A 26,400-nucleotide genomic window follows, 5' to 3' on the forward strand; every position below is an offset into this window, starting at 1 on the left:
TCTAAATGTTGGGAGGCTGCAGAGCTCTGAGATGCAGAAAGTGTCCTAGTGCATGAATCACAAAAGGCTAATATGCAGTAAGTAATTAGGAAAGCTAATAGCATGTTATTGTTTATTGAGAGGGGGGAATTGAATACAAAAGTAGGGAAGTTATGCTTCAATAACACTAGGTATTGATGAGACCATATTTGGAGTACTGAGTACAATATCGGTCAGGTTATTTAAGGAAGGATGTAAACGTGTTGGAAGCCATTTTCAAATTGTTTATCAGAGTAATACCTGGGATAGGCAGGTTGTCTTATGAGACAGTCTAGGCTTACATCCACTGGGGTTTAGAAGAGCAAGAGGGAACTTAGTTGAAACATATCAGATCATGAGGGGTCTTGACAATGTGGAAGTGGGGATGTTTTGTCTGAAAGAAGAATCTAGAACTTGGGGTCACTGTTTAAAAATGGGGAGTCACCCATTTAAAACAGAGATAAAACAAATTGTTTTTACAAAAAGGTTCAAAAGTCTTTGGAACTCCTTTCCTCAAAATGCAGAGTTTTTGAATATTTTTCAGGCAGAAGTGGATATAAACTTGTTAAACATAGGGTGAAAGGTTATCAGGGGTAGGTAGGAATGTCGATTTGAAGTTACAAGCAGACCAGCCATGATCTTACAGAGTAGCACAGCAGGCAGGAGGGACTGAATGGCCTCTTGCTCCTTGTTCATACATATGTAGAATGAGTGGTCTGTCAATTTGTAAGATATTCTATGGATCCAGGGTCACATGTAGGCCTGAGAAGGTAAGGATATCAGATTTCTCAATAATCAACAATACATTCATAGTCACCTTTACTGAGTTTAGCTTTAAAATCCAGATTTATTAATTGAATTCAAGTTCCATTAGGCACTGTAGGATTTGAGCCTATGTTCACACAATATTAGCCTGGGCAGCTGGATTACTAGTTCAGTGATATTATTACTACAGCAGCATTTCTTCTGTTTGTTGAATACTTCAACATCATGAGGGACCAGAACTCACCAGGACCTGGATAGCAAGAAATGCAATGGGAGGAGGAGAAACATGAAGAGAAGGAAGATCAGGAAGGGCACTGACAAGTAGTGCCGCACAGCTGCTTTTCTCAGGGTGAAGCTCACTCACATAATTTAACATAAACCAATTCCCCCATTCCCACAAGTCTTATCATCATCAAATATTTCACTGACAGTGAAGCACTCAAGGTGATTTTGAGGCGATCTGTCCTCCTTCCTCATCCTGCGTGAGAGTGCTTTTGCGAATTGGGATCATGGAATTACACTGTTAAGGAAACTGAAGTGTAATTAAGATCATTGGTCCATATAGGTAACATGAAAATGACTGATAAACTAATCCAAGGGAACACATGCTTAGTAAAGTAATGGAATGAAAAATGTTTTTAACATAAAAATGTGGGAGAACATATTTCCTCTTCCAATAATCTCCCTCTTCATTTATTCATGATACATTAATGACAAAGTGGCTGACAGGTTTCCTTCAGAACTTTGACCAATGAGCTTTTAACCCAAGAGTATTAAGGAATTGATCACATCCTCTTCAAGTGCACAAATCAGACCATGTGATATGACATAATTCCTGCAAAAAGCATTTTACAAATGCTTTGGGTTAATGCTGCATTTCATTAACTTTAAGCCACCTATATGATCTACGAAATTACATAATTCTAAAATTAAATAAGCCTTGGTATACATTTTACTTTAGATATGTATTTTCTTTTCAGAATTTAAACAATTTTCATTTTCCACGGTGGAATCACTGCCTGGGGAACACTTTATTGCAAACAACATATTATACGTGAGCAAATACCGTATTTCCCAAGATAGATAGGTAGACAGCTGTTGTGCAGACACACATGCGTAAATTGCTGCTTCTTTTAATCTCATGGTCCTCAGAAGCCTGAGCTAGTTAATCCTCACTTGTACATTCAACTGAGCTTCCAGATGGTTAGTCAAATACCACAGCCAATGGGTTTGCAATGCAAAATCCAAAAAAGCGATTTGCAGTTTTAATTCTAAATGCATGTGGCTGCACACTGTGAGAGATGTGAAGAGCTTTAAAGTTCCATTAATCTCCAAAGAAACCAATCTAAACTTGATGTAATGAATTACTGTTTCTGTCCTGCAGAAGAATATTTGAGCGCTGTTATCAAGAGTGACAACATCATAGCACATGTTAACACAAAAGAGATAGATTTAACAAAACAAAAGCCAAAAATATGACTACCAACGTTGTCTGTTATAATTTCCTGTAACAAAATACATTTCAAATTTCTCACTTCTTAATTTTGCAGTCCACTGAACAGTGACCCTTGAAAAGGAATCACAGGGCTTTTGATTTTACAGATAACACAGTGATTTTATAAGCTTCCCATGATACAGGAAAGAAGCCCCAGCTTATTCAACCTCTCCTTATAGCTCAAACCCTCCAACCCTGGCAACATTCTTATAAATCCTTCCTATAACAGGGAGACTAGAATTGCACACAGTATTCCAGTAGTGGCCTAACCAAAGTCTTATACAGCCACAATATAACCTCTCAATTCCTACATTTAATGCACTGACCAATAAAAGCAAGCATACCAAATGCCTTCTTCACTATCCTATCTGTGACTCCACTTTCAGGGAACTATGAACCTACACTCCAAGGTCTTTTTGTTCAGCATAATTCCCCAAGACCTTATCATTAAGTGTGTAAATCCTGCCCTGATTTGCCTTTCCAAAATGCAGCACCTCATATTTCTCTAAATTAAACTCCATTTGCCACTCCTCTGTCCACTGGCCCATGTGATCAAGATCCTATTGTAATCTGAGATAACCTTCTTCGCTGTCCCTATATCTCCAATTTTGCTGTCATCTGCAAACTTATTAACGATGCCTCCTATGTTCACATCTAAATCATTTATATAAATGACACAAAGCAGCAGACCTTGCACTGATCCTTGTGGCACACCGATGGTCACAGGCCTCCACCACTCTCTGTCTTCTACCTTTGAGCCAGTTTTCTATCCAAGTAGCTAGTTCTCCATATATGCCATGTGATCTAACCTTGCTAAGTGTCTACCATGAGGAACCTTGTCAAACACCTTATTGAAGTCCATAATCATCACATCTATCACTTAGCCCTCATCGATTCTCTTTGTTACTTCTTAAAAAATCTCAATCAAGTTAGTGACACACAATTTCCCACCCACAAAGCCATGTTGACTATCCCTAGCCAGTCCTTGCCATTCCAAAAATATGCAAATCCTGCCCCTCAAGATTCTTTCCAACAACTTACCCACCAACAATGTCAGGCTTACAGCTCTATACTTCCCAGGTTTTTCCTTACCACCTTTCTTAAACAGTGACACCACGTTAGCTAATCTCCAGTCTTCCAGCACCTCACGTGTGGCTTTCGATGATACAAATATCTCAGCAAGGGGCCCAGCGATCATTTCCCTAACTTCCCACAGAGTTCTAGGGTACACCTGATCAGGTCCTGGGGATTTATCCACCTTTACAGATTTTAGCATGTTCAGCACCTCCTCCTCAGCAATATGGACATTTTTCAAAACATTACTATTTATTTCCCCATATTCTATATCTTCCACATTTGTCTCCACAGTAAACATGTTTAGTATCTTCCCATCTCCTGCAGTTACAAACCTAGGCGGCTTTGCTGATCTTTAAGGGGTGCTATTCTCTCCCTAATTATCCTTTTGTCCTTAATGCATTTGTAGAAATCCTTTGGATTCTCTCAACCCTATTTGCCAAAGTTATCTTGTGTCCCTTTTTTGCCAATCTGATTTCCCTCTTAAGTATACTCCTAATGCCTTTATACTCTTCTAAGGATTCATTTGATCTACCTTGTCTATACTTGACATATGCTTCCTTCTGATTCTTAATCAAAACCTCAAGTTCTCTAGTCATCCAGCATTCCCTACACCAACCAGCCTTGCCCTTCACCTACCAGCCTTGCCCTTCACCTAACAGGAACATACAATCTCTTGACTCTCATTATCTCATTTTTGAAAGCTTTCTATTTTCCTGCTGTCTCTTTACCTGTGAACATTTGCCCCCCCCCCCCCTCGCCAATAAGCTTTTGAAAGTTCTTTAGTACAATCCGAAAGAGTTGATCATCCCTTTCCTATTTGTCAGTTCCACTCAAATAATTTCCCTGGACCTATTCCCAGAAATATCCTCCCTAAGTACAGCCATAATGCTACCCCTAATCAAAAACACTGCTCCTCCTCCTCTCTTTCCCCCTTTTCTATCCTTCCCATAGCATCTATCCCTGAAGTGTTAAGCTGCCAGTCCTGTTCATCTCCGAACTATTTCTCTGTCATTGTTGATATCCCAGTCCCATGTTCCCAATCATACCCTGAGTTCATCTGCCTTACCTGTTATGCCTTTAGCATTGAAATAAGTTCACTTTAATTTATCAGTCCAACCTCATTGTCTGCTTTGTTCCTGCCTGCCCTGACTGTTTGACTTACTCCTTTTCCCAACTGTACCAGTCCTCACTATGTCCCTGTGTCCCACCTCCCCACCCTCCTTTACTACTTTAAATCCTCCCAAGCAGCTCTAGCAAGTCTCCCCACCAGTAAATTAGTCCCCTTCCAATTCAGATGCAATCTTTCTTATACAGGTCACTTCTATCCCGGAAGAGATTCCAATGATCCAAAAATGTGAACCCTTCTCCTCTACATCAGCATCTCAGCCACACATTTATCTGCTCTATCCTCCTATTCCTACCCTCACTAGCTTGTGGCACCAAGAGTAGTCTAGTTATGACTACCCTAGAGGATCTCCTGTTTAAATTTCTGCCTAACTTCCTATATTCTCTCCTCAGAATCTCGTTCTTTTCTCTCCCTGTGATGTTAGAACCAATGTGTACAACAGCCTCCCACAAGTCCCTCTCACCTTTGAGAATATTCTGGACTATCTCTGAGATATCCTTGATCCTGGCACCAGGGAGGCAACATACCATTCTGATGTCTCACTGTCGGCAGCAGAATTGTCTATCTGTGCCTCCGACTACAGAGTCCCCAACCACAAACAATCGCTTGGAACCTGGTGTACCCTTCATTACATTAGAGCCAGTCTCAGTACCAGAAACCTGACTGTTCATGCTACATTCCTCTGAGAGTCCATCAACCCCCTACATTTTCCAAAACAGCATACTTATTTGAGATGGGGAGAGCCATAGGAGATTCCTACACTACCTGCCCTTCCTCTCCTACCTTTCCTGGACGTCACCCATAACTTCAGGTTATCTCCTTTCCTGCAACTGCCATCCATCACACCCTGAGCTCCTGTAAATTCCTCATTGCCTGTAACAGCTGCTCCAAATGATCCATAGGAACCAATAGGATTCGCAACTAAACAGACTTGCTGCAGACATAAACATCAGTAACATGGAAACTCTTCCTAATTTCCAACATCCAATAAGAAAAGCAGATCACTCTAATACAGGCCGTCTTTGCACCTTAAGGGCTGATGAAGGGCTTTTGCCCGAAACATCGATTTTCTTGCTCCTCGGATACTGCCTGACCTGCTGTGCTTTTCCAGCACCACTCTGATCTAAACTCTGATTTCCAGCATCTGCAAGTCCTCACTGTTGCCCAGCTTTGCACCTTAACAATCTATAGACCCAGAAAATAGCACAATCTTACTGCTCTAAAATCCCTGCTCCAGGCTAGCTTAGTACCTACGTTTTTATATTATTTAGGTTTAATCAAGAGACAGATCTCAATAAAAACATATAAACAAGAAAGAACTCCCTGTCCTCACTACTGTAGATTTACAAAAACAAGTAAGGTTAGGCTTTAAAATTAGCCACTTTACTGCTCCCCTGTTGTGATCTCCACCACCCTCTTCCTGCACCACCGCCCCCCACTCCCCCCCCCCGCCCCCCACCCCAGGTTTCTCCAGGTCAGCTATGAATTTCGCTGTTTGTTTATTTTTCTTAGAACCAACTCCTATGTCCAGAGATACATGAAACACTACAGCAAAGGCAGCAGCTGTGCAGACTCACTGCTGGGTCAGGCAGCAGTGTAGGTTTTTTTTCTCCATTTGAATCATTTCCCATGTGGTTACTGTCTTTGTCTCCCTTCCTCTTTTTTTAAAGTGCCGTTGTTTTGATCATTTTTCCACCAAATTTCCAAAACAATGCAAAAGCTTAGAAAACAGTAATTACTGCTCCTGGAATTCAAGGAAATCAGCTCTAACAAGTAAAATACCTCAACGAAGGATCAGCTGTTACAGCCACAATCTTTCCTGTCCTCCATCTTGGATTCCCCATCCTGTATAAACCGATAATAGGCCATATTTTTCAGGATATGCCTGACACTCTACTTTGAAAGGTTTACAAGTATAGACAAATTGTGATCAGAAAGTTTACAATGCACTGGGATGTCAGATGCACTTTGCAATCAATCCCATGGGTACCTGCCTTGTGAAGTGGAGATATCAATGACACAACACTTCTGTTGTGTCCAAGTATAGGCCCTGAGATTGGAAAGAGTAAGGGCATTGCATCTCTAATGATTGGCACCTTTCAAGTTGCTTATCTTCAATTTACTACAGATTCTGGGCCTCAAAGTTCCCATTCTTCCCTCTTTGAATAGTATGATCTGGAGAGAAGCTTCTCCCCATGATGTTTAATGGCATTACCATTGCTGAATCCATCACCATTAACAGCCTCACAATTGATCAGAAATTGAACTGGGACTGTCACATAAATACTGTGACTACAACAGCAGGTTGGAGGCTACAGGGAGAAACTCATCCCCTGTCTAAAACCTGTCCAAGTCAGTGGTGGGACAGAATATTGGTCCCTTGCCTGAATGGCTATTACTCCAGCAGCGCTTAAAAAAGGCATACCGTCATCCAAGTCAAAGCAGCCTGCTTGATTGCATGTCAATCACCACCTTCGACATTCACTCCCTTCAGCACTGACTCACAGTGGCAACATTGCATATCATATACAAAATCCACAGCAATAACTTACAAGACTTACTCCAACAGCACCTTCCAAAAACACATCCTTTACCATCAAGAAGGACAGTAGATATATGGGAACAATGCTAACTGGAAGTTCACTTCCAAGTCCCACAGCATCCTGACTTGGACCAATATTGTACTTCTTTCCCAGTTGCTGAGTCAAATTCTGGAACTTTCTTAGAATACGATGGGTGTACACACAACCCATGGACTGTATAGTTCAAGACGGCAGCTCAGAGCTATCTTTTACGGGGTCAAATATGCTACCCCAGTGAGCTGTGCCCACATCTTGTGAACAAATAAAATAAATGCAAGCTGTAAAACAATTATGTCCAGGTAAATATGAGAGTGCCAATGAATATTCATAAATATGAGAGTGCCAATGAGTGTGAAGATAGGTTCAGTGCAGGGAAGTGTAAGGTCATGTACTTTGGTTGGGAGAACATTGAAAGACAATATAAAATAGGGGGTACAAATCTAAAGGGGGTGCAGGAGCAAGGGAACCTACGTGTATATGTGTCCAGCTCATTGAAGATGGCAAGACAGATGGAGAGGGCAGTTAGTAAAGCATACAGTGTTTTTGGCTTTACTATTAAGGGCATTGAGTATAAGGTCAAGTGGTTGATGTTGAACTTGTATAAGACACTTATAAACATCACCTAGACTACTTTGTGTAGTTGTGTGCTCTACACTATAAGAAAGATGTAAATGAATTGGAGACAGTGCAAAAGCGATTTACAAGAATAGTTCCAGATATGAGAAACATCAGTTATGAGGATAGATTGAAGAAGTTAGGACTGTTCCCTTTGGAGAGAAGGCAACTGAGGGGAGATATGATAGAGGTTCACCTCAAAGGTGAACAGAGTAAATTGGGAGGAGCTGTTCCAGCTCATAAAAGGAACAAGAATGAGACTGTGTAAATTTGAAATGATGTACAAAAGAAGCAAGAGAGTTCTGAGAATAGTTAGGATATGGAATGCAATGCCTGGAAATGTGTAGGACGCATTCAGGTTACTTGTTGAGACTGAAATCCATCAGCTAGAGTTTTGCCCAATCGCCCTGTCAATCAATATCCTTTGCAAATGTCCAATAGACTAGAAATTCCTTTAACTTATTTGTATGAGAGTGTGGGCTGCGGGGTGGATGAACTAACTGACCATGGCACTGTGATGTAGGAAGCCATACAAAGACAGAGAATGTCATGGTAATAGGACATAGTTTAGTGAGGAGGATTGACACTGTCTCTGAGGTGAACAGTGAGAATGCACAACTCCATGTTGCCAGTCTAGTGCCAGGGTTTGGGCAATTTGCTGTGGGATGGAGATGAGTGGGAGAATGAGGATCCAGTTAATGTGCTCCTAGTAAGTACCAACAGCATAGGCAGGGCAAAGAAATAGATTCTGCATAGTTAGTACAAGAGCACCAAATTAAGCAGAAAATCCCAAAGCAGAAAATCTCTGGATATTGCCTGAATGATGTGCAAATACAATTGGAGGGATGAATGCATGGCTCAAACACTGGAATGGGAGAAATGGGTTGCAGTTCTTGGGGCAAGGGCACCAGTACTGGGGAAAGTGGATGCTGTACTGTGGGATAATTTATACCTGAATAGCACTAGGACTAGCATGCCAGATAAGTAGCGAAGTAGAGGGGAGCTTAAACTAAATAGTTTAAGTACAAAATAGTAAGCAATCAAATTTGATAATATATGGTAAATCAAAGAATAAAGGCATGGAAAGAGAGAAATATGTTTACATAGGAAATGGTAAATAGACTGTGATAGGAAGGGAGAGAGTACAAATATCATTATAAATCAACAGATAAAGCTGAAGGTTACAAAAATAAAGAAGTGCTAAAAATGCTGTATCTGAATGCAAGTAGCAATCAAATCAAAACAGATTACCTGATAGCACAAATAGAAATTAATAACAATGATCAGATAGCAATTACAGAGACATGGTTTTAGGAATGACATAAATTGGAACCTGAATATCGAAGCTTAAGTGACACTTAGGAAGGACAGGAAGCTAAGGAAAGGTAAAGGGATGGCTCTGTTAATTAAAATGGTATTAGCAAAATGCAGAGGAATGACCTTAGTTTCCTAAAGTAGGATGTAGAAGCAGTTTGTGGGAAAGGACAGGCTCACTAACAGTAACAACATGGTAGAATAGAGCATAAGAGATAATAGGAACTTGTCAAAAAGGATGCAGCAATAATCATGGAAAGCTTTAATTTATAAATAAACTATTTATAAATAAATTAAATTATAAATAATCTGATGGGCAAAGATAAGCTAGATGAAGTGTCCATAAAATGCTTTTGGAATCACCTCTGAAAACAACATGTTCTGAAGCCAACCAAAGGCCAGGCTATAATAGAGCTGGCATTGTGCAATGAATTAATGACCTCATAATGAAGGCACCCTGAGGTAGTAGCAATCACAATATGATTGAATTTTACAAATAAAAATATACTTAAACTTAAGTAAGGGCAATTATTGAGGCATGAAAGCAGATTAAATTGGCAAATTAAGTTAAATGGGTGAATAATACATAGACATAGACATAGACATTTTCTAGGATATTTCAAAATACACAAAATAGAGACATTCCAACGACAATTCTGCCCTTATCAGAAGCAGAGTTGGAAGATTTGTCCTGGTGCTAAAATGCCCTGGGGGAGCTACAAAATACAAGCCTCTGTCCTCAGACTCACAGGTGGAGGAATGTAGCGATTGTAATAACGCCAGCCAGGTAGTCCTCATAGAATATGAGTTCCCTGATTGGGGCTGTTAATCTGGTCCGATCAGGGAGCCCTGGCTGACGGATATAAATAAGAATGACAGACATCCTGTTCACTTTGAGAGCTTGGCTCTGAGGAAGCCGGATCAGTGTCAAGGACTCCCCGCGTGTAGATAAAGCGTGATTTGATGACAGGATACCGGCCTCTGTGGAGTTATTTCAATTAGGAATGGGCAATAAATTCTGCCCTGCTAGTGATGCCCACATCCCATGTACAAATTTATGAAATAAACATCAAAGGACAGAAACAAATAAAAATATCCATTAACTACTGCTAGTTGCTGTTTGTCACTCAACCAATGTTGTATCCATTTTGTTACTTTCTCTTTTCTTCCTATGAACTATGACTGTTCACAGTTTGGCTGTGTAACACTATATAAAATATCCATGTATCTCATATCAACAACGTTGTCCTTATCAACCCTTTCTATTTGGTTATCAAAAAAACATTCAGCAAGTTAGTTAAACATGATTTTCCCTTAAGAAATCCACGTTGACTTTCTGTAATTTACATTCACTTGTTCATGTGATGATTAATATTGTCTGAATTATTGTTTCTTGAAATTTTCCCACTACTGGCCTGTAGGTGCTGGGCTTGCCTGACACTTATTTTTGTTGCAATTCTCCAGTCCCCTGGCAGCATCATTGAGTCTAAAGAAGGCTGAAAGATTATGGCCAGGGGCTCTGCAATTTCCTCATCACCTTTAGATACATTTTATCCAGTTCTGATACCTTAAAGCATTCATGTAATACCTCAGCTGGGCCCACAGTTCCCCTCTCCTCTTTACAAGACGACTATCCAAGTCTATATTCAGACAACTAACATATTTTCTCCATTACATTTACTTTATAATTTATTACATTTCTCTGTAATTCTCTTGCACATTCTTTGCACTACTTAATGGCTTAAAAACTACACCAAACAAAAAAAATTGAACTTTCTTGTTCCTTATCTCTGGCTAAACAGCTTCTCTCCTTGACCCCCCTGGAACATCCTACTTCTCCAGCATTTCAATTTTTCTGTATTCATTTCTACCTTTTCTCCATTTCCTGGGCATTATATCCAGAAATATTTCACACTTGATACTGTTTTTCTTTAAGCCAAATCTCTGTTACCGAAACAGCCTATTTCCAAGTAGCAATCTGTGTCTGATACTGCGTAATCTTATTGACTATAGACGGTGCATTAATTATCATGCACTTCACCCTGATTTGGACTTTTCGCCTTACTCATAGCGTCATAAAGTTATACAGCGTGCAAACAGACCCTTTGGTCCAACTTGTCCATGCCGACCAGGTATCCTAAATTAATCTACTTCCATTTGCCAGCATTTGGCTCAGATCCCTCTAACCCTTTGCTATTCATATACCCATCCAGATGCCTTTTAAATGTTGTAATTGTACCAGCCTCCACCACTTCATCTGGCAGCTTTGGACAACACAGTGGCTCAATGGTTAGTACTGTTGCCTCACAGTGTCAGAGACCCTGGCACTTCCAGCCTTGGGCAACTGGCTGTTTGGAATTTGTACATTCTCCTCGTGTATGCGTGGGTTTCCTTCAGGTACTCCAGTTTCCTCCCACAATCCAAAGGTGTGCAGGCAAGGTGGATTGGTCATGTTAAATTGCACAGGGATGTATAGGTTAGGTGGATTAGCCATGGGAATGCATGGTTACATGGATAGTGTATGGGGATGAGTGTGGATGGGATGCTATTTGGAGAGCTAGTGTGGACTTGCTGGGCTAAATAGCCTGATCCACACTATAGGGCTTCTATGAAAGCTCATTCCATCCATGCACCAATCTGTGAGACAAAGTTTCCCTCAGGTCCTCGTTGAGTCTTTCTCCTCTCACCCTAAAGCCAAGCCCTCTAGTTTTGGACACCTCTATTCTCGGAAAAGACTCGGCTATTCACCCTATCCATGACCTTCATGGTTTTATAAGGTCACCCCTCGGCCTCTGACGGTACAGGGAAAAAAGGCTCACACCCATTCAGCCTGTCACTACAGTTCAAACCCTCCAATCCTGGCAACATCCTTGTAAATCCTTTCTGAACCCTTTCAAGTTTAACAATACCTTTCCTAAAGCAGGCAGACCAGAAATTCTAAAAGTGTCCCTCCCAAATATATTCAATGCACTGACCGATGAAGACAAGTGTGCCAAACATCACCATCACCACCTGCCTACCTGCAACTCCACTTTCAGGGAACTATGAACCTGCACGCCTAGGTCTCTTTGTTTGGCAACACTCCTCAGGGTCCTACAATTAACTGAATAAGTCCCAATCTGATTTGCCTTTCCAAAATGCAACATTTATCTCATTTAAACTCCATATTCCACTCCTCAGCCCATTGGTCCATCTGAACAAGATCCCATTGTACTCTCTGACCCCAATTATTGAAATATTCCTTTTTCTATTGCCATGTATCCCTCTCAATATTCTGTGAATTTTGGTATCCTTCTCTGATATTATCTCCTGATTCTCAAACCTTTGCCAAGTTAGTTTAAAACTTTACAATCACACTAGCAGACCACACTGGTAAATCCTAGGTCTACATAGGTGCAAACCATTTGACCTATACAGTTCCAAGCTTCCCCACAGCCAGTCTCAATGTTTCATGCTAAAGTCCTTCTTCCTGTGCCATATTTCCAACCATGTGTTTGTCTTCTTTATTCTCCCATGGCACTGATAATTATTCAGAAATTACCTCTTTTGAGGTCCTGCTTTCTAATTTCCTACCCAGCTTTCTAAGTTCTGACTACAAGACTACACCCCTCCTTCTGCCTCAGGGTTCTCTGCAGTTGCTCAGTGATATCTTTGACTTTGACACTAGGGAAGTAACCGAGCAAACATTACGCAATAAGGATCTTTATTTAAAGAATCATGTTATATTTGTGAGACCAATATCGACTCAATAGTGGGCAATATTACAAAACATAAACTGGGACTGATCAAGCTTCTTGGACCAGGTCTATCAGGTTAGTATTGCAGCAGATCATGTAAAAGATGGGTAACTATAATTCAAATCCAAAATGGTTAGCAAAATAAATGTAACAAATCAACGTTCTCTATCCTCACCACCCAAACTCTACCCCAAGAAACATAAAGTATGCCTCTCACTGACTAGCAGTGTAGCTTTCACTCCCCCATCTCTCAACATGTAGTCTAGACACATTTTAGTAGACCGCCACAGATTCCCAGTACTAACTGGGACCCCGTATCGACTTCTCTTGAATAGGGTGGGAGAATGGGTGAGAAAATGGACGGGAGAATGGGTGAGAAAATGGACGGAAGAATGGGTGAGAAAATGGATGGGAGAATGGGTGAGAGTTGCAGCAGCATTTACACTTGGCAACACAGTGTGGTCAATGGGACAGGCTGAGAACAAAATACTTTATGATCACCTGAATTGGACAATATTTTAAAACCTGCTCCCTGCCTTAGCAACACTGGATGCCAGGGATACATTGCCACCTCCAAAGTCCAACGTTGCTAATGTGTTAATGACAAAACAAAATGATTGAAGGCTGTGTTTCTGATATTGAAACATCATTTCAATATACTCGTCAAAATATTGGCTGGATTGCTCAACAGCCTTCACTCCCAGCAGAGGTCTTCCATCAGTATGGATTTTATTAAATAATGGTAATATATTCTAAATAGTTTCCTCCTTCATAATCTGTTTAAGATTATAACCTGATTCTGCAGTACTGCCATTCTTCATCAACCATTCAAAATGTACCCTTACAGTTTTTAGTGCACTTCTCCCTAGATATTAGAAATGCTATCAGTCACATGAGTTGCTTATTAGAATTAAAGTACTTGTTTTGAATCAAGGAACTAGAAAACTGAGCAACACTGTCAGAAAAACATGCATGAGAAGTTTAATTCTTGATGAAATGTATAAAAACAAGTTCCTACCACCAAATGCAGGTCTCATTGTGAAATCATGATCACCCACTCTGAGAAGATGTTCAGAGTTTGTTGTTCGAGTTTTGGTTGTATCTGGAATTCTCCTTAATATAGGGCTGCAGTGAGGGAGTAGGGGAGAGAAATATCTGATCATTTCCACTGTCCTTAGAAATATATCATGAATAATATCACAATGTGATTCATAGCAGATCAGTTTATTTACAGTCAGCACAAGCTATTTTCTCTTTATCCTATACCACATATATCATTCATGGGTGATAAAACAGACAACTCAGCTTCACCCTTGTGACTCCAAAAGAGAGCCATAAGAAGCCACTTGATGATGGCTCTTCGACTGACTTTCCCTATTCATATAAAGAAACACTAGATACAGGGCTGTGATGTATGATTTAGTAACAAGTGAGTTACTGGCCATGAACCATTGATCTGTTGAATCATTGTAATGCCTTAATGCTTCAGTATCACCACCTGTTCCCTTTATTTTTAAACAACGGATATGACAATTACTGGCAAAGCTTTTTGAAGGTAATGACCATTAATTATTATTAATGTCAATAGGATGAATATTTATAACCTCTTAACCAAATGTCTATGCTTTTATTGTGCGTGAAGAAAAGAAGAGTGAGACCAGCAGAATAGCTCATACAGAGAGTCAGTGTGGATATCTTGGATTGAATGGCAGTCTTCCAATCTATCGCCATTCTGTGATTTCCATAAGAATAAGAAATGACAATTTTAAAAAATATTCACTGGGTGTGCACATCGCTGGCTTGGCCAACATTTACTGCCCATGCCCATTTGCCGAAAGGGTAGTTAAGATTAAACCACATTGCCTTGGGTTTGGAGTCAGATGTGGGCCAGACCAGATAAGAATGGCAGATTTCCTGCTTTAAAGGACATTTGTGAACCAGTGGGTTTTTAATGAAAATCAATAATGATTACACAATCACCATAGGTCAGCTCTCCATTCGGGACCTTTTTTAGGGAATTCAAATTTCACCTCCTGCCACAGTGAAGCTCTAACCAATGTCATCAGAACTTTGGTCCGGTGTTCTGGGTTACCAGTCCGATGACATTACCATTATGCTACTACCACCTCCCCAAATTAGATTAAAACGTTATTCTGTCAATCATTATTCAGCATGATAGCTGCTGAAAAATAATCCTTAACAGTTCAACTTTTAATAAAAAAAACTTTTGTCAATTGGAACATCTCAACCATAATTTAGGTATATTGCTTTGAGATACTATGCACCATTTCATATTCTAAGGGAGAGTTACTCTATTTCTTTGAATATGGTTATTCCTCCTCATGTTTTCAAATTCCACCAGTACAATAGTACACAAAGCTGAAGTAAACATTAGCTGAAAAATGTGTTGCTGGAAAAGCGCACAACATTACACCATGATACGTTATATCTTCAAGGTATCCTTGGTTACCCGTAATAATATGAACTATGTGCACTTAAGATTGCAATATTAATCTTTAATGATCTCAGTAAGGAAGTATCAATTGATGAGTACTGCTGCCTGTGATTCCGGGGCAATTCCTGTTAGAATACTGAACTGACTGAGTGCCCATAAAATTTTGTAAGTGAGAGTAACCACTCAACACTTTCCGATTCCAACTGGGAACCCATTAGACAGCACTGAATCACGGCTGTGACACCAAACTGCAGAGACTTAGAACAGCCTAAAGCTGTCTGCAGCTTTCCAATCTTTTATCATTGTAATTGAGGTTCAATATTGAATGGATCTTTCTCAGTTATTTACTGGGATCTTTCCTGGCATCAAGTTCACATAATCTCACTGAATATCTAGGCCACATTGTGCGTAAAACCCAACAACTTAAAATTGTTGGCTTAATTCACTTAAATAGGTAATCTCTTTCCTTAATTAACTATGGAACTCATTATTTTCAAAGTAATGATCATCATTTTGTGTTTGCCAGAAGCAATCTGAGTCATGACCACTAATGTTGGAGTTGAAAGAATCCCACTACAGAACTATAATTGATTTAGATTTGAGATTAGATTTAGATTTTATTGTCATGTGTACTCAAGTACAGAAGTAAATATGGTAGATACTGTAGATCTGAAATGGATTTCTCTCTCCACAGACACCACCATACCTGCTAAGTTTCTTCAGCACTTTCTGTTTTTATTCTACTGCAACAATGTTGGGAGAACAAACTCTGCCTTATATTCACAATGTGTAGTTACAGAAGGTGTGTGGGAGACTTAGGGTTATTTTACGAGTAGGTTTCCTCCTCCCTTTCAGATCCATATGTGTTAAGAGTTGATGGACAGAATTCAATACTTTAAATTTCCTAAATGTCATCCTGGTTCTGTCGCTGCAAATTGACAGAAAATCTATAGGTTCAAGTCCATTGCAGGACTTAAGCACATAATCTAGAGTGACACATCAGAGCAGTAATAAGTAGGTGCTGTGTTGTTAAAAGTGTCATATTTTTGATTAGATCTTAAACAGTGGTTTTGTCCAGGCAGATGTAAAAGTCCCATACTATTTGAAAAGCAGTGTATAGAAGTATTCTGGTGAAAGTTTATCCCTCAAACCACACCTTTGAAACAATGGTCATTGATCATTGAAAATTGCTATTGCTAAAACATTAATGTGGATAGATTTGACAACCGGATTAACCTACATCACAATAGTGACCACTCTTTTCAAGTAATTTGTCACTGGGACCATTTGGGATATCCTGTAAACATGTAAATGCAAGTCTTTGCTTGTATTTTGTTAAATAATTGTGGGTCTTTTAACAAGAACCTTACTGTGTTTCAAACTGTGCTACTTATGTAGAAATGTGTGTTTCAGCAACCATAGTCATGGCACTCTCTTGTAGTTTTGAAAAGATTGATAAAATTGACAGAATGCAAAGCTGCAGCCATTAAGAAATTCCAAAGAGTGGTTATGAGTGAGGATTATGTAATAACTATTCACAATATTCAAGATAAAGATTTGACATAAAGTCAAATAATATAGAAACTAATTCAGACGTTGGATAATATGTTTATAGAGAAAAAAGTACAAGATATTTTTCTGTATTTCCAGCTGGAAAATATATTGCTGTATGCTCAGAAAAAGACTAATTACATGCAACTGCATCAGTGCAAATGAAACTGATAGAAAAGGAAATGAAATTCTCACATTAAGTGGAAAAAAATTAATTAAGAATTCAATCCAAGTGTTACTTTCAAAGATGCTAACAGAAATTTCTAAAGAACTGGCATGATTTAGGAATTCCAGAATTTGAATTATTACAAGCAGTGGATGAGTAGTGTGGACACTGCATCTTTTTATGTCCCACATCAACAATGCTGTTTTTGTAATGAAATTGTTTGAAATATTTTACTAGAATGATATTGGAATGTCATGAATTCCTGTCAGAGAAATAAATATTTAAAGAGATACTTGATCTAAATAGCACAGCTCTTTGTGACAGACATGGACCAATATCATTCTATCCAATTTATTTTAAGTCTACCAATGACAGCAGTATACTATATTCGTAGTTCAATGTTGGTTAACATTCTTTTTTTTCAGCATTGGCTATTTCAATTTACTACATAAGTTAAAACGATAACACAAACTGATTTTGAATTATCAGAAGTAGATATATTTGGGATCTGTGCAAAAATTCAAAAGTGTATTGAAGCCTGGCAGTAATATTCAAATTCGGGGCTACCTAACAAAAACAGAACTATGCCTCTGGCTTCTTCTTGCTAGTGACAGGTGCCTGTTGGCCACGACTTTCAAAGTGTATATTCGCCAATAACTGAAGTACATTTAACTGAATACATACAACTCTTTATGTTGCATTATTCCCGTGAAAAAAAGAGGAAACATATTATAAAGTTTCCTGTCATGTTGATCCAGAAAACAGCATTTCCCTACAACATATACCACAAAAAATGTTTTTAAAAGTTACACTTCGAGCAGGATTCCCCCGAAGGACATTTTTATTTCAAACTCTAGAAAATTAAGTCGCCATTTGGTCTCTTCCAGCCCTGTATATATAAGCAGATGAGATTGTTGTGGGATGCACTATGTTATAACTAATCTTCCAGTCGCTTTAACGTTAGTATTTGACCGTTCTTTGTAGAGTGAAAAGCAGGGTTCCTGACTTTCATTTTCCACTCACCTGCCAGTGAAGAATTAATTCCGCTTATACCTTTGTAATTATAAAATAATGGACTTTCACCAGTCACTTAAACAATTGTTGTTGGACTATTTTATCTGAATGACATTGCTTTCCGTGCAAACCTCCTTCCTTACCTGCCCTGTTTGCGTGGTTCTACCTGAGATGCCCATCTTCTCTTTCTGTGTTTCCTGCTTTCAGCAGCTATGGTCAGGCAGAAGAGGATCAGGATAGTTTTTAAAAAATGCGGCATGACTTGTAAAATCGAGATAATCCCAGCAACAGTCCTGTTAAAACGTGCGGTGCGAATCACTTCTGGTTTAAACATTGAATCGTTCGTGTTTTGGTTTCTGAGTTTGTTTTGTTGTTTACTCCAGCAGCATAGCCCGGCTGATGCTGCAGCTGCTGATCCTGCTCAATGTTCTCAGGGGTCTTGGGCTCGCCGCCCAGCCGGACTGCTCCGTGCCCCGATGCCGTCTGGTCAGGTTTCGGCAGTGGATCTGCTTCGTGATTGGCAAGCGACCATCATCCATTCAGCCACTAACCGCATCCTGGCGAAGATGTTAGGGCAAGCTGACACCTTCGACTGCGATTAAATGGAACACAATTGAAAAAGCAGCCTCTTGCTGCATCACATGCCTTAGACCTGGTCTTTTTCAATATATAATTTCAGTTTTACATCACACTGTAACTTGGCTATAAATTCTGTGTCTTATGATCTTATACTCCACAACCACCTGATGAAGGAGCAGCATTTCGAAAGCTAGTGCTTCCAAATAAACCTGTTGGACAATAACCTGGTATTGTGTGATTTTTAACGTTAAAATGACAAGCACTTGCTCTTTAGCAAGTGATAGAAGATAGTATTTATGACTATTAGCGTCATAGAGATATACAGCATGGAAACAGACGCTTCAGTCCAACTCAGCTATGCTGATCAGATATCCTAAATTAATCTAGTCCCATTTTGCTAGCACTTGGCCCATATCCCTTTAAACCCTTCATATTCATATACCCCTCCAGATGCTTTTTAAATGTAGTATTTGTACCAGCTTCCACCACTTCCTCTGGCAGACTCTGTGTGAAAAGGCTTCTCCTTGTCTCTTTTAACTCTTTCCCCTCTCACCCTAAACCCATGCTCTCTAGTTCTGGACTCCCCCACCCCAGGGAAAATACCTTGTCTATTTACCCTATCCATACCCTTTATGATTTTATAAACTTCTATAAGGTCACCCCTCAGCCTCCGACGCTCCAGGGAAAACAGCCCCAGCCTGTTCAGCCTCTCCCTATAGCTCAAGCCCTCCAACCCTGGCAACATCCTTGTAAATCTTTTCTGAACCCTTTCAAGTTTCACATCTTTCCTATAGCAGGGAAACCAATTAACAAGGTAAAAGAATTAAGTTTGCATGGGAAATAAATGATACATGCAGTTTCAGATTTATAACACAGTACAATGAAAGCAGCTTCATGAAGCAGCTGTCTCCACATTCAATGCATTGTAAGATTAGGTTACCTACAATGTGCAAACAGGCCCTTTGACCCTACCAGTCCACACCGACCCTCTGAAGTGTAACCCACTCAAACCTATCTCCCTCTGACTAATGCACCTAACACTATGGGCAATTTTGCATGGGCAATTCACCTGACCTGCACATATTTGGGTTGTGGGAGGAAACCAGAGCACCTGGAGGAAACCCACGCAGACATGGGGAGAATGTGCAAACTCCACACAGTCAGTCACCCAAGGCTGGAATGGAACCTTGGACCCTGGTGCTGTGAGGCAGCAGTGCTAACCACTGAGCCATTGTGCTGTCCCTCCTGACCAAGAATATATCAATCTTCATCTTAAATATACATGAGGACAATGCCCACACACCTTTCTGTAACAGGGAGCCAGTAATCTAGATCACTAATTCTATGCCATCAATGTCAAAGAATTGTCACCACAATTGACGATTTACTAATGTCATTACATACCTCTGGAACAGGTGGGACTTGAACTTGGCTCAGACGTAGGGACACTATCATTCTACAACAGAGCTCTTAAGCTTGTGCGTTTCTACTTTGTTTATAAACGCAAATATCTACCAGGGCACATGATACAATAAACATACCAATGCAGGAAAGGAAACTCTGGTGTGAACTCGTAAAAGCAGAAGAAATAGGAGCAGGAGAAGGTCCTGGAGCCTGCTCTACCTCTCAGAAAAGTTGGTGGCTGATCTGATTGTGGCCTTGACTCCCAGTTTCACTCACTCAAGGCTGGTGAAACCACCACAGAAGTTGCAGGTTAAAAAAAAGACAGAATAGTTCAAAAGATGAGTATTTCAGTGAGATCAGAGAGGCTGCAGCTGTTCTTAGTGAAAAGGGAAGGTGAGAGAGGAGAATATATAGCAGTATTCAAAATCTTGAGAGGCTTGCAAGATAGGAATAACCAATTCCCATTGTTGGAAAGACCAAGAATCAGAGGACAACCATCTAAGTTGTTGCCAAAAGCAACATGAGTTTTCTTAAATGCAGAACATAGTTAGGATACACTGCCGGAGAGTCTAGTGAACAAAGAACAATATAGCACAGGAACAGGCTCATAGGCACACTAACAGTGCGCTGACATATGATACCTTTCTAAACTAAAATCCTTTTGCCTTTACATGCTCTGTATCCTTCTATTCCCTGCCTATTCGGCTGTCAAGATACCTCTTAAATGTTGCAATTATATCTGTCTCCACCATCTCTCTACTATCACATTCCAGGCACTTACCACCATTTGTACAAAAAAACTTCCCTCTCACTTCTACTTTAAATGTTCCCCCTTTTACCTTAAACCTTTATTCCCTAGTAATTGACATTTCTACCCTGAGAAAAAGACTCTCATTATCCAATCTATTCATGCCTCTCATAATTTTGTAAAACTCTATCTGGTCTCCCCTCAGCCTCCAACGTTCAAGTGAAAATAAACCAAGTTTGTCCAGTCTCTCCTCATAGCCAACACCCTCCAAACCAAGCAACATCCTAGTAAACTGATACTGTACCCTCTCCAAAGCCTCAAAATCTTTTTGATAGTGTGGAGACCAGAGCTGTGTGTAATTTTCCAAATGTTGCCTAACTAAAGTTCTATGCAGCTGCAAAATAACTTGATAATTTTGATACATTATGCTTTGAGCATGCCATAAGCCTTCTTGACTAACTTATTCACTTGTGTTACCACTTCCAAGGAACCGTTGACTTATATGCCTAGATACTTCTGTATGTTCATGATTCTAAGGGTTCTGCCATTGACTGTGTACATCCCTTCTGCATTAGATCTTCAAAACAAATGATCTTGCATGTTTCCAGATTAAATTCCATCTTCCATTTCTACATCCTAGTCTCCAGCCTATCTATATCCTGCTGTATCATCTGGTAATCCTCCTGTTTGGCAGGATCAGTGCTAGTACTCCTATTGTTTTTAATGTATGTAAGTGATTGGAGGAGAATATAGGTCTGATTTGTGGGTAAATAACAAAGATTGAGGGAGCTGTGGATAAACAGCTCCCTCAACCTTTATGTCATTCACCCACAAACGTACTAATCAGACCTATATTCTCCTCCAATTACTTATATACATTAAAAACAACAGAGATACCAGCACTACCTGCGGAAAACCAATGGTCGCAGATCTCCAGTCAGAAAACACCCTTCCACTGCAACTCTCTGTCCTCTATCACCAAGCCAGCTCTATCCATTTTACAAGTTCACTGCAGATCCTTTTATACCAGCCTGCCATGAGGAACCTTGTCAAAGGCCTTGCTAACATCCATGCAGACAATATCTACCATTTTGCCTCAATCATCTTTGTCACTGGCTCAAAGATTTCATCAAGTTGTGAGTTCTGACCTCCCCTAAACAAGGTCATGCTGCCTGTAACTTTTAAAATGATTTTTTTCCAAATGCATAAAAATCCTGTCCCTAAGATTCCCTGCCACTCATGTAAAGCTCACCAGCTTGAAATTCCTGGATTACCCCTGTTGCTCTTCATAAACAAAGGAACAACATTGACTATTCTCCAATCCTCTGAACCTCACCTGTGACTAGAGAGGATACAAATATTTCATACAAGGCACCAGCAATTTTCTCCCTTGCCTCCCTCGGTATTCTGGGATAGATCCCATCAGGTTCTGGGGACTTGCCTACCTTTTTTTATATCAACACCCAACACCTTTTTTTATATCAACATACCATAGAATACAAACATCCCTTCTCGAGACTCACCATCCATCACATTCTTCTCCTTTGCACTAGGAATCTCATCAACACCCTCCAGATCCATGCATAAATTTCCTCCTTTTTACTCGAGTGGACATCCCTCTTGCTCCTTAATCCTGCTTGCCATGGTTAATTCATGGCCTTTTTTCTCTCTCCTAATTACTTGTTAAGTTCTTTCCTGGTTTCTTTATATCCCTCAAGGACTCTGTCTGTTTTCAGCTCCCTTCTTCTTCATGACTAAACTAACAATTTTATCTTGACATCCAAGGTTCCTGAATCTTGAAATCCTTGTCCTTCGCTTTCAGAGGAACGTGTTGGTCCTGAATTCTAATCAACTGGCCTTTAAAAGATTTTGCATGCCAGATGTGGATTCACCTTCCAACAGCTGCCCCCAATCTACATTCACCAGATCTTGACTAATATTGTGTTAGCTTTCCCCACTTTAAAACTTTAGCTCAAGGACTACTCTTCCTTATTTGTTAGTAACTTAAAACTATGGTATTTATTTATTCTTTTTCTGTGGGATATGAGCGTAACTGTCTGTCCAGCATTCATTACCCATCCTTATTTGCCTCTTGAGAAGGTGATGGGGAGCTGCCTTCTTGAACCGCTGCATTCCACCTGCTGTGGGTTGACTTACAATGCCATTATAGAGGGAACTCCAGCATTGTGACCCGGCCAGTGAAAGAAGAGTGACATATTTCCAAGTCAGGTTGGTGATTGGCTTGGAGGGGAAACTTGAAGGAGATGGTATTTCCATATAGCTGCTGCCCTTGTACTTCTAAATAGAACTAGTCATGGGTTTGGAAGGTGCTGTCTAAAGTTCTTCGCTGAATTTCTGCAGTGCATCTTGTAGATAGCACACACTGCTGCTACTGAGTGTAGGTGGTCGAGGGAGTGCTTGCTTATGGATGTAGTGCCTGCTTATGGATGTAGTGCCAAGCAAACAGACTGCTTTGTACTGGATGGTGTCAAGCTCCTTGAGGGTTTTTGAGGTTGTGGGAGGATCCCATCACACTCCAGCCTTGTGCCTTGTAGATGGTAGATAGGCTTTGGGGAATCAGGTGAGTTACTCGCCACAGTATTCCTAGCCTCTGACCTGCTCTTGTAGCAACTGCCTTTATGTGATGAGTCCCGTTTAGTTTAATCAATGATAACTTCCAGGATATTGATAGTGGGGGCATTCAGTGATGGTAACCATTGAATGTCAAGGGGCAGTGGTTAGATCATCTCTTATTGGTGATGGTCATAGCCTGGCATTTGTGGCACAAATGTCAATGTTCCCAAAATGCAACTCCACTGAAACCTCGCTCACCTGGCTGGGCTCATTCCTCAATACCAGATCTAGTATGGCCCCTTCCCTAGTTGGACTAATTTCATATTGTTTCAAGAAACCCTTCCGGATGCGCCTAACGAAACATCCTTTTGCTGAGGCTACCAAAAAGGCCTCTCTGGATAAACCCTCCAAGATGTCCTCCCTCAGTACAACTACAATATTCCCACTAATCAGTAAAGGAATTCCCCCATCACTTTTACATCCCTCTCCATCTCCATCTCGCTGAACCATTTAAATCTTAGAACATTATGTTGCCAGTCTTGTTTCTCTTACATCCAAGTCCCTGCAATAGTTACATTAAATTATATGCATAATCCAAATTCAAAATTCATTAGCCTTACCAATCATACTTGTATTATAACAAAAGCACTTCAGACCATCAATCCCATTGTGTTTAATAAATTTTGTCTATTCTTCCTCTTGGCCTTTATCCCCAACTCCTCCGCAGTCATTTAACTTTTTGACCTACTGCATTGGTTCTCGTCCTCATCACACTAGTTTAAACACTTGCGGATAATATCAGCAAACTCCCTAACAGAATATTAATGCCCCTCCAGTTTAGGTACAACCTGGCCTTCGGGTTCAGAGAGAGGGAGAAATTTGAGGGTGAGGACCAATTCAGCCAATCAAATGAGTGCGTCAGTGGAAGGATACTGGTTGGGTCAGCATAAGAGGAACACAGATCCCATATGCCTTGGGAGACATCCTAGAGATTCACATATCAAAAGCCCTCCTTCTTACACCAACTCTTTAAACACTTACTTAACTATACTAATCTTCCTATTTCTACCTTCACTAGCACATGGCATGAGGAGCAATCCTGAGATTGCAATCTTTGAGATCCTGCTTTTCAATTTACTACCTAACTCCTTGAACTGCCTTTGGAGGACCTTATCACTCATCCTGCCTATGTCATTAGCACCAATGTGCACCACAACTTCCAGCTGCTCACCCATTTTGGGAATTTTCTCTGCCTGCTCAGAAACCTCCTTGAACCTGGCACCACAAAGGTAACAGCATCCTGGAAGCCCTTTTGCAGCCACAAACTCCTATCTGTGCCACTACTGTACAACAGAACCAGTTGTAGTGCCAGCTTTCACCATCACTACTAGAAGCAGATTCTGTTATGGCTTTTGAAAGAGAATTGGATGCGCACCTCAACAGAAAACAAAATGTAGTAGGGCTATGGTGTTGGGGGAGAAAAGCAGGGGCTTGATTAGTCAAGCGGCTTTTGCAGAAAACAAGCATGGCGATTTAGTGCTTAATAGGAAAAAGTTTTGACAAATGACTTTATTGGAATTATTTTTAAATAATCCAGCTTGATGTGAAAAGTAGGTGGATACTGCATTTAATGCAAAACTGGATTATAACCTTAACAGGTAGGGAACTTCATGTGGATCATAATAACTTGCACCTCTGAAACAGAGTGATCTAAGGAAGGCTTTCAGACTACATAGTTTATGCTCATTATGATCAGCAGATACAACATTAGTCTCTGGTGGCTTAGTAAAATTCTTACTGGTACAATTTTTAAAAATCTAGTCTTTAACTGCCCCATTGCTGATGAATCACAGCCAGCTATTACAAACTGTTTGATAAATTAAACTGGGTTTTGTTAAGCCATTACTTTATAAACCACGAAATGCTCAAATAATTGAAAAGCGTACATTTGGAGCCTTCCTAGTATCTTGATATTGGTTAGATTATTTAATACAACAAATCACTTCCAAAACACAAGAGGGTTACACATAATAACCGTACCTTGAGCTAATCTCAAACTGAAGCCTGGTATCAAGTTAATCACTTTCAGTAATATAATATGTTGTACACATCAACTGAACAAGTCTCAATAACAGATGTTTGAAGTATCAATAACAAAAATATAAACCCAACAATATTCTGCAAAGCTCAAAGATCCTTCAGTTATCAGACAACTCATCTGATATCAGCTCAGGAATCACACCGGATTCAATGATGCAGCATCACGAATACTAAAATACATTCCAAGACGTACTGAACAAAAAGCAATTTAAAAAAAAGACACTGAATCAAAGTATGACTACAAACCTGGTAGGGCAAGTAAATTTTTTATCTTAAAGCAATTTATTAAAAAAGTACCGATAAAAGTCAGCAAGTTGGAAGCAGCTGTGGAGAAAAACTTTATGTTTCAAGTCAAATATGACAGGCATTTTCATTTTAGTTTAATTCACTGCCATTTCTCTTCTAGGAATGTCTACAAAGAGTTTCAGTTGATCTCTTTTACCCCTTGTCACCTTTTTTACTTCCTATTTCCCTACTGGTTCTTGATACCTACCAAGACAGATCTTCACAGCTAAATTTCCTGCCTCTTTTTTTTTCCCTTCATTCGTTCATGGGATAAGAGTGTTGCTGCCTAGGCAATCATTTATTGCCCATCCCTAATTTCCCAGAGGGCAGTCAGCGTCAACCACATTGCTGTGGGTCTAGAGTCACATGTAGGCCAGACAGGGTAAGGCAGACCAGGCAGTTTCCCTCCTTGAAGGACATTAATGAACCAGATGGGTTTTTGCAACAATCAACAATGGACTCATGGTCATCGTTACTCTTAATTCCAGATTTTGTTTTCCTGCTGGACATATTCCAAGTAATTCCAGATGAAATTCCATTCTTTATGCTTTGAATCCACCAATGACTGTATATCCCAAGACACAGAATGCCACTTGCATTGCTGTACTTGCCACATACTGAAATTCACTCAATATTTTAAAATGGAGTATATCATAGCTCCACAGATTACTGCCAGATCTGAATATTTCCAGCATCTTTAAAGATTGTAAAGATGGTTAAATCTATGAGGATTTGAATACAAGAACATGTATTTAACATATTGGGAGGAGCCAATGAATGGACATGAACATGAAA

The 26,400-nt window shown here is 40.0% G+C and overlaps 1 protein-coding gene across 2 annotated transcripts in view; it reads right to left on the reverse strand.

Moving 5' to 3' along the window:
- Positions 1-18,397, reverse strand: part of LOC140454656 (gamma-aminobutyric acid receptor subunit rho-2-like) — a 58,798-nt gene extending 40,401 nt beyond the window's left edge. Inside the window, exons 1-2 of one of the 2 annotated variants that reach the window (XM_072549586.1) lie at positions 18,059-18,397; positions 13,748-13,854 (exon numbers count right to left, since the gene is read on the reverse strand). In XM_072549586.1, the coding sequence (XP_072405687.1) occupies positions 13,748-13,854; positions 18,059-18,249 (298 nt within the window). In that variant the 5' untranslated portion in view covers positions 18,250-18,397. Of the gene's footprint in view, positions 1-13,747; positions 13,855-18,058 lie in introns of those variants that run through there. The other variant, XM_072549596.1, reaches the window with a different exon arrangement.
- Positions 18,398-26,400: the final 8,003 nt, after the last annotated feature.

This window comes from Chiloscyllium punctatum, chromosome 3, assembly GCF_047496795.1.
Source record: "Chiloscyllium punctatum isolate Juve2018m chromosome 3, sChiPun1.3, whole genome shotgun sequence".
NCBI lineage: Eukaryota > Metazoa > Chordata > Chondrichthyes > Orectolobiformes > Hemiscylliidae > Chiloscyllium > Chiloscyllium punctatum.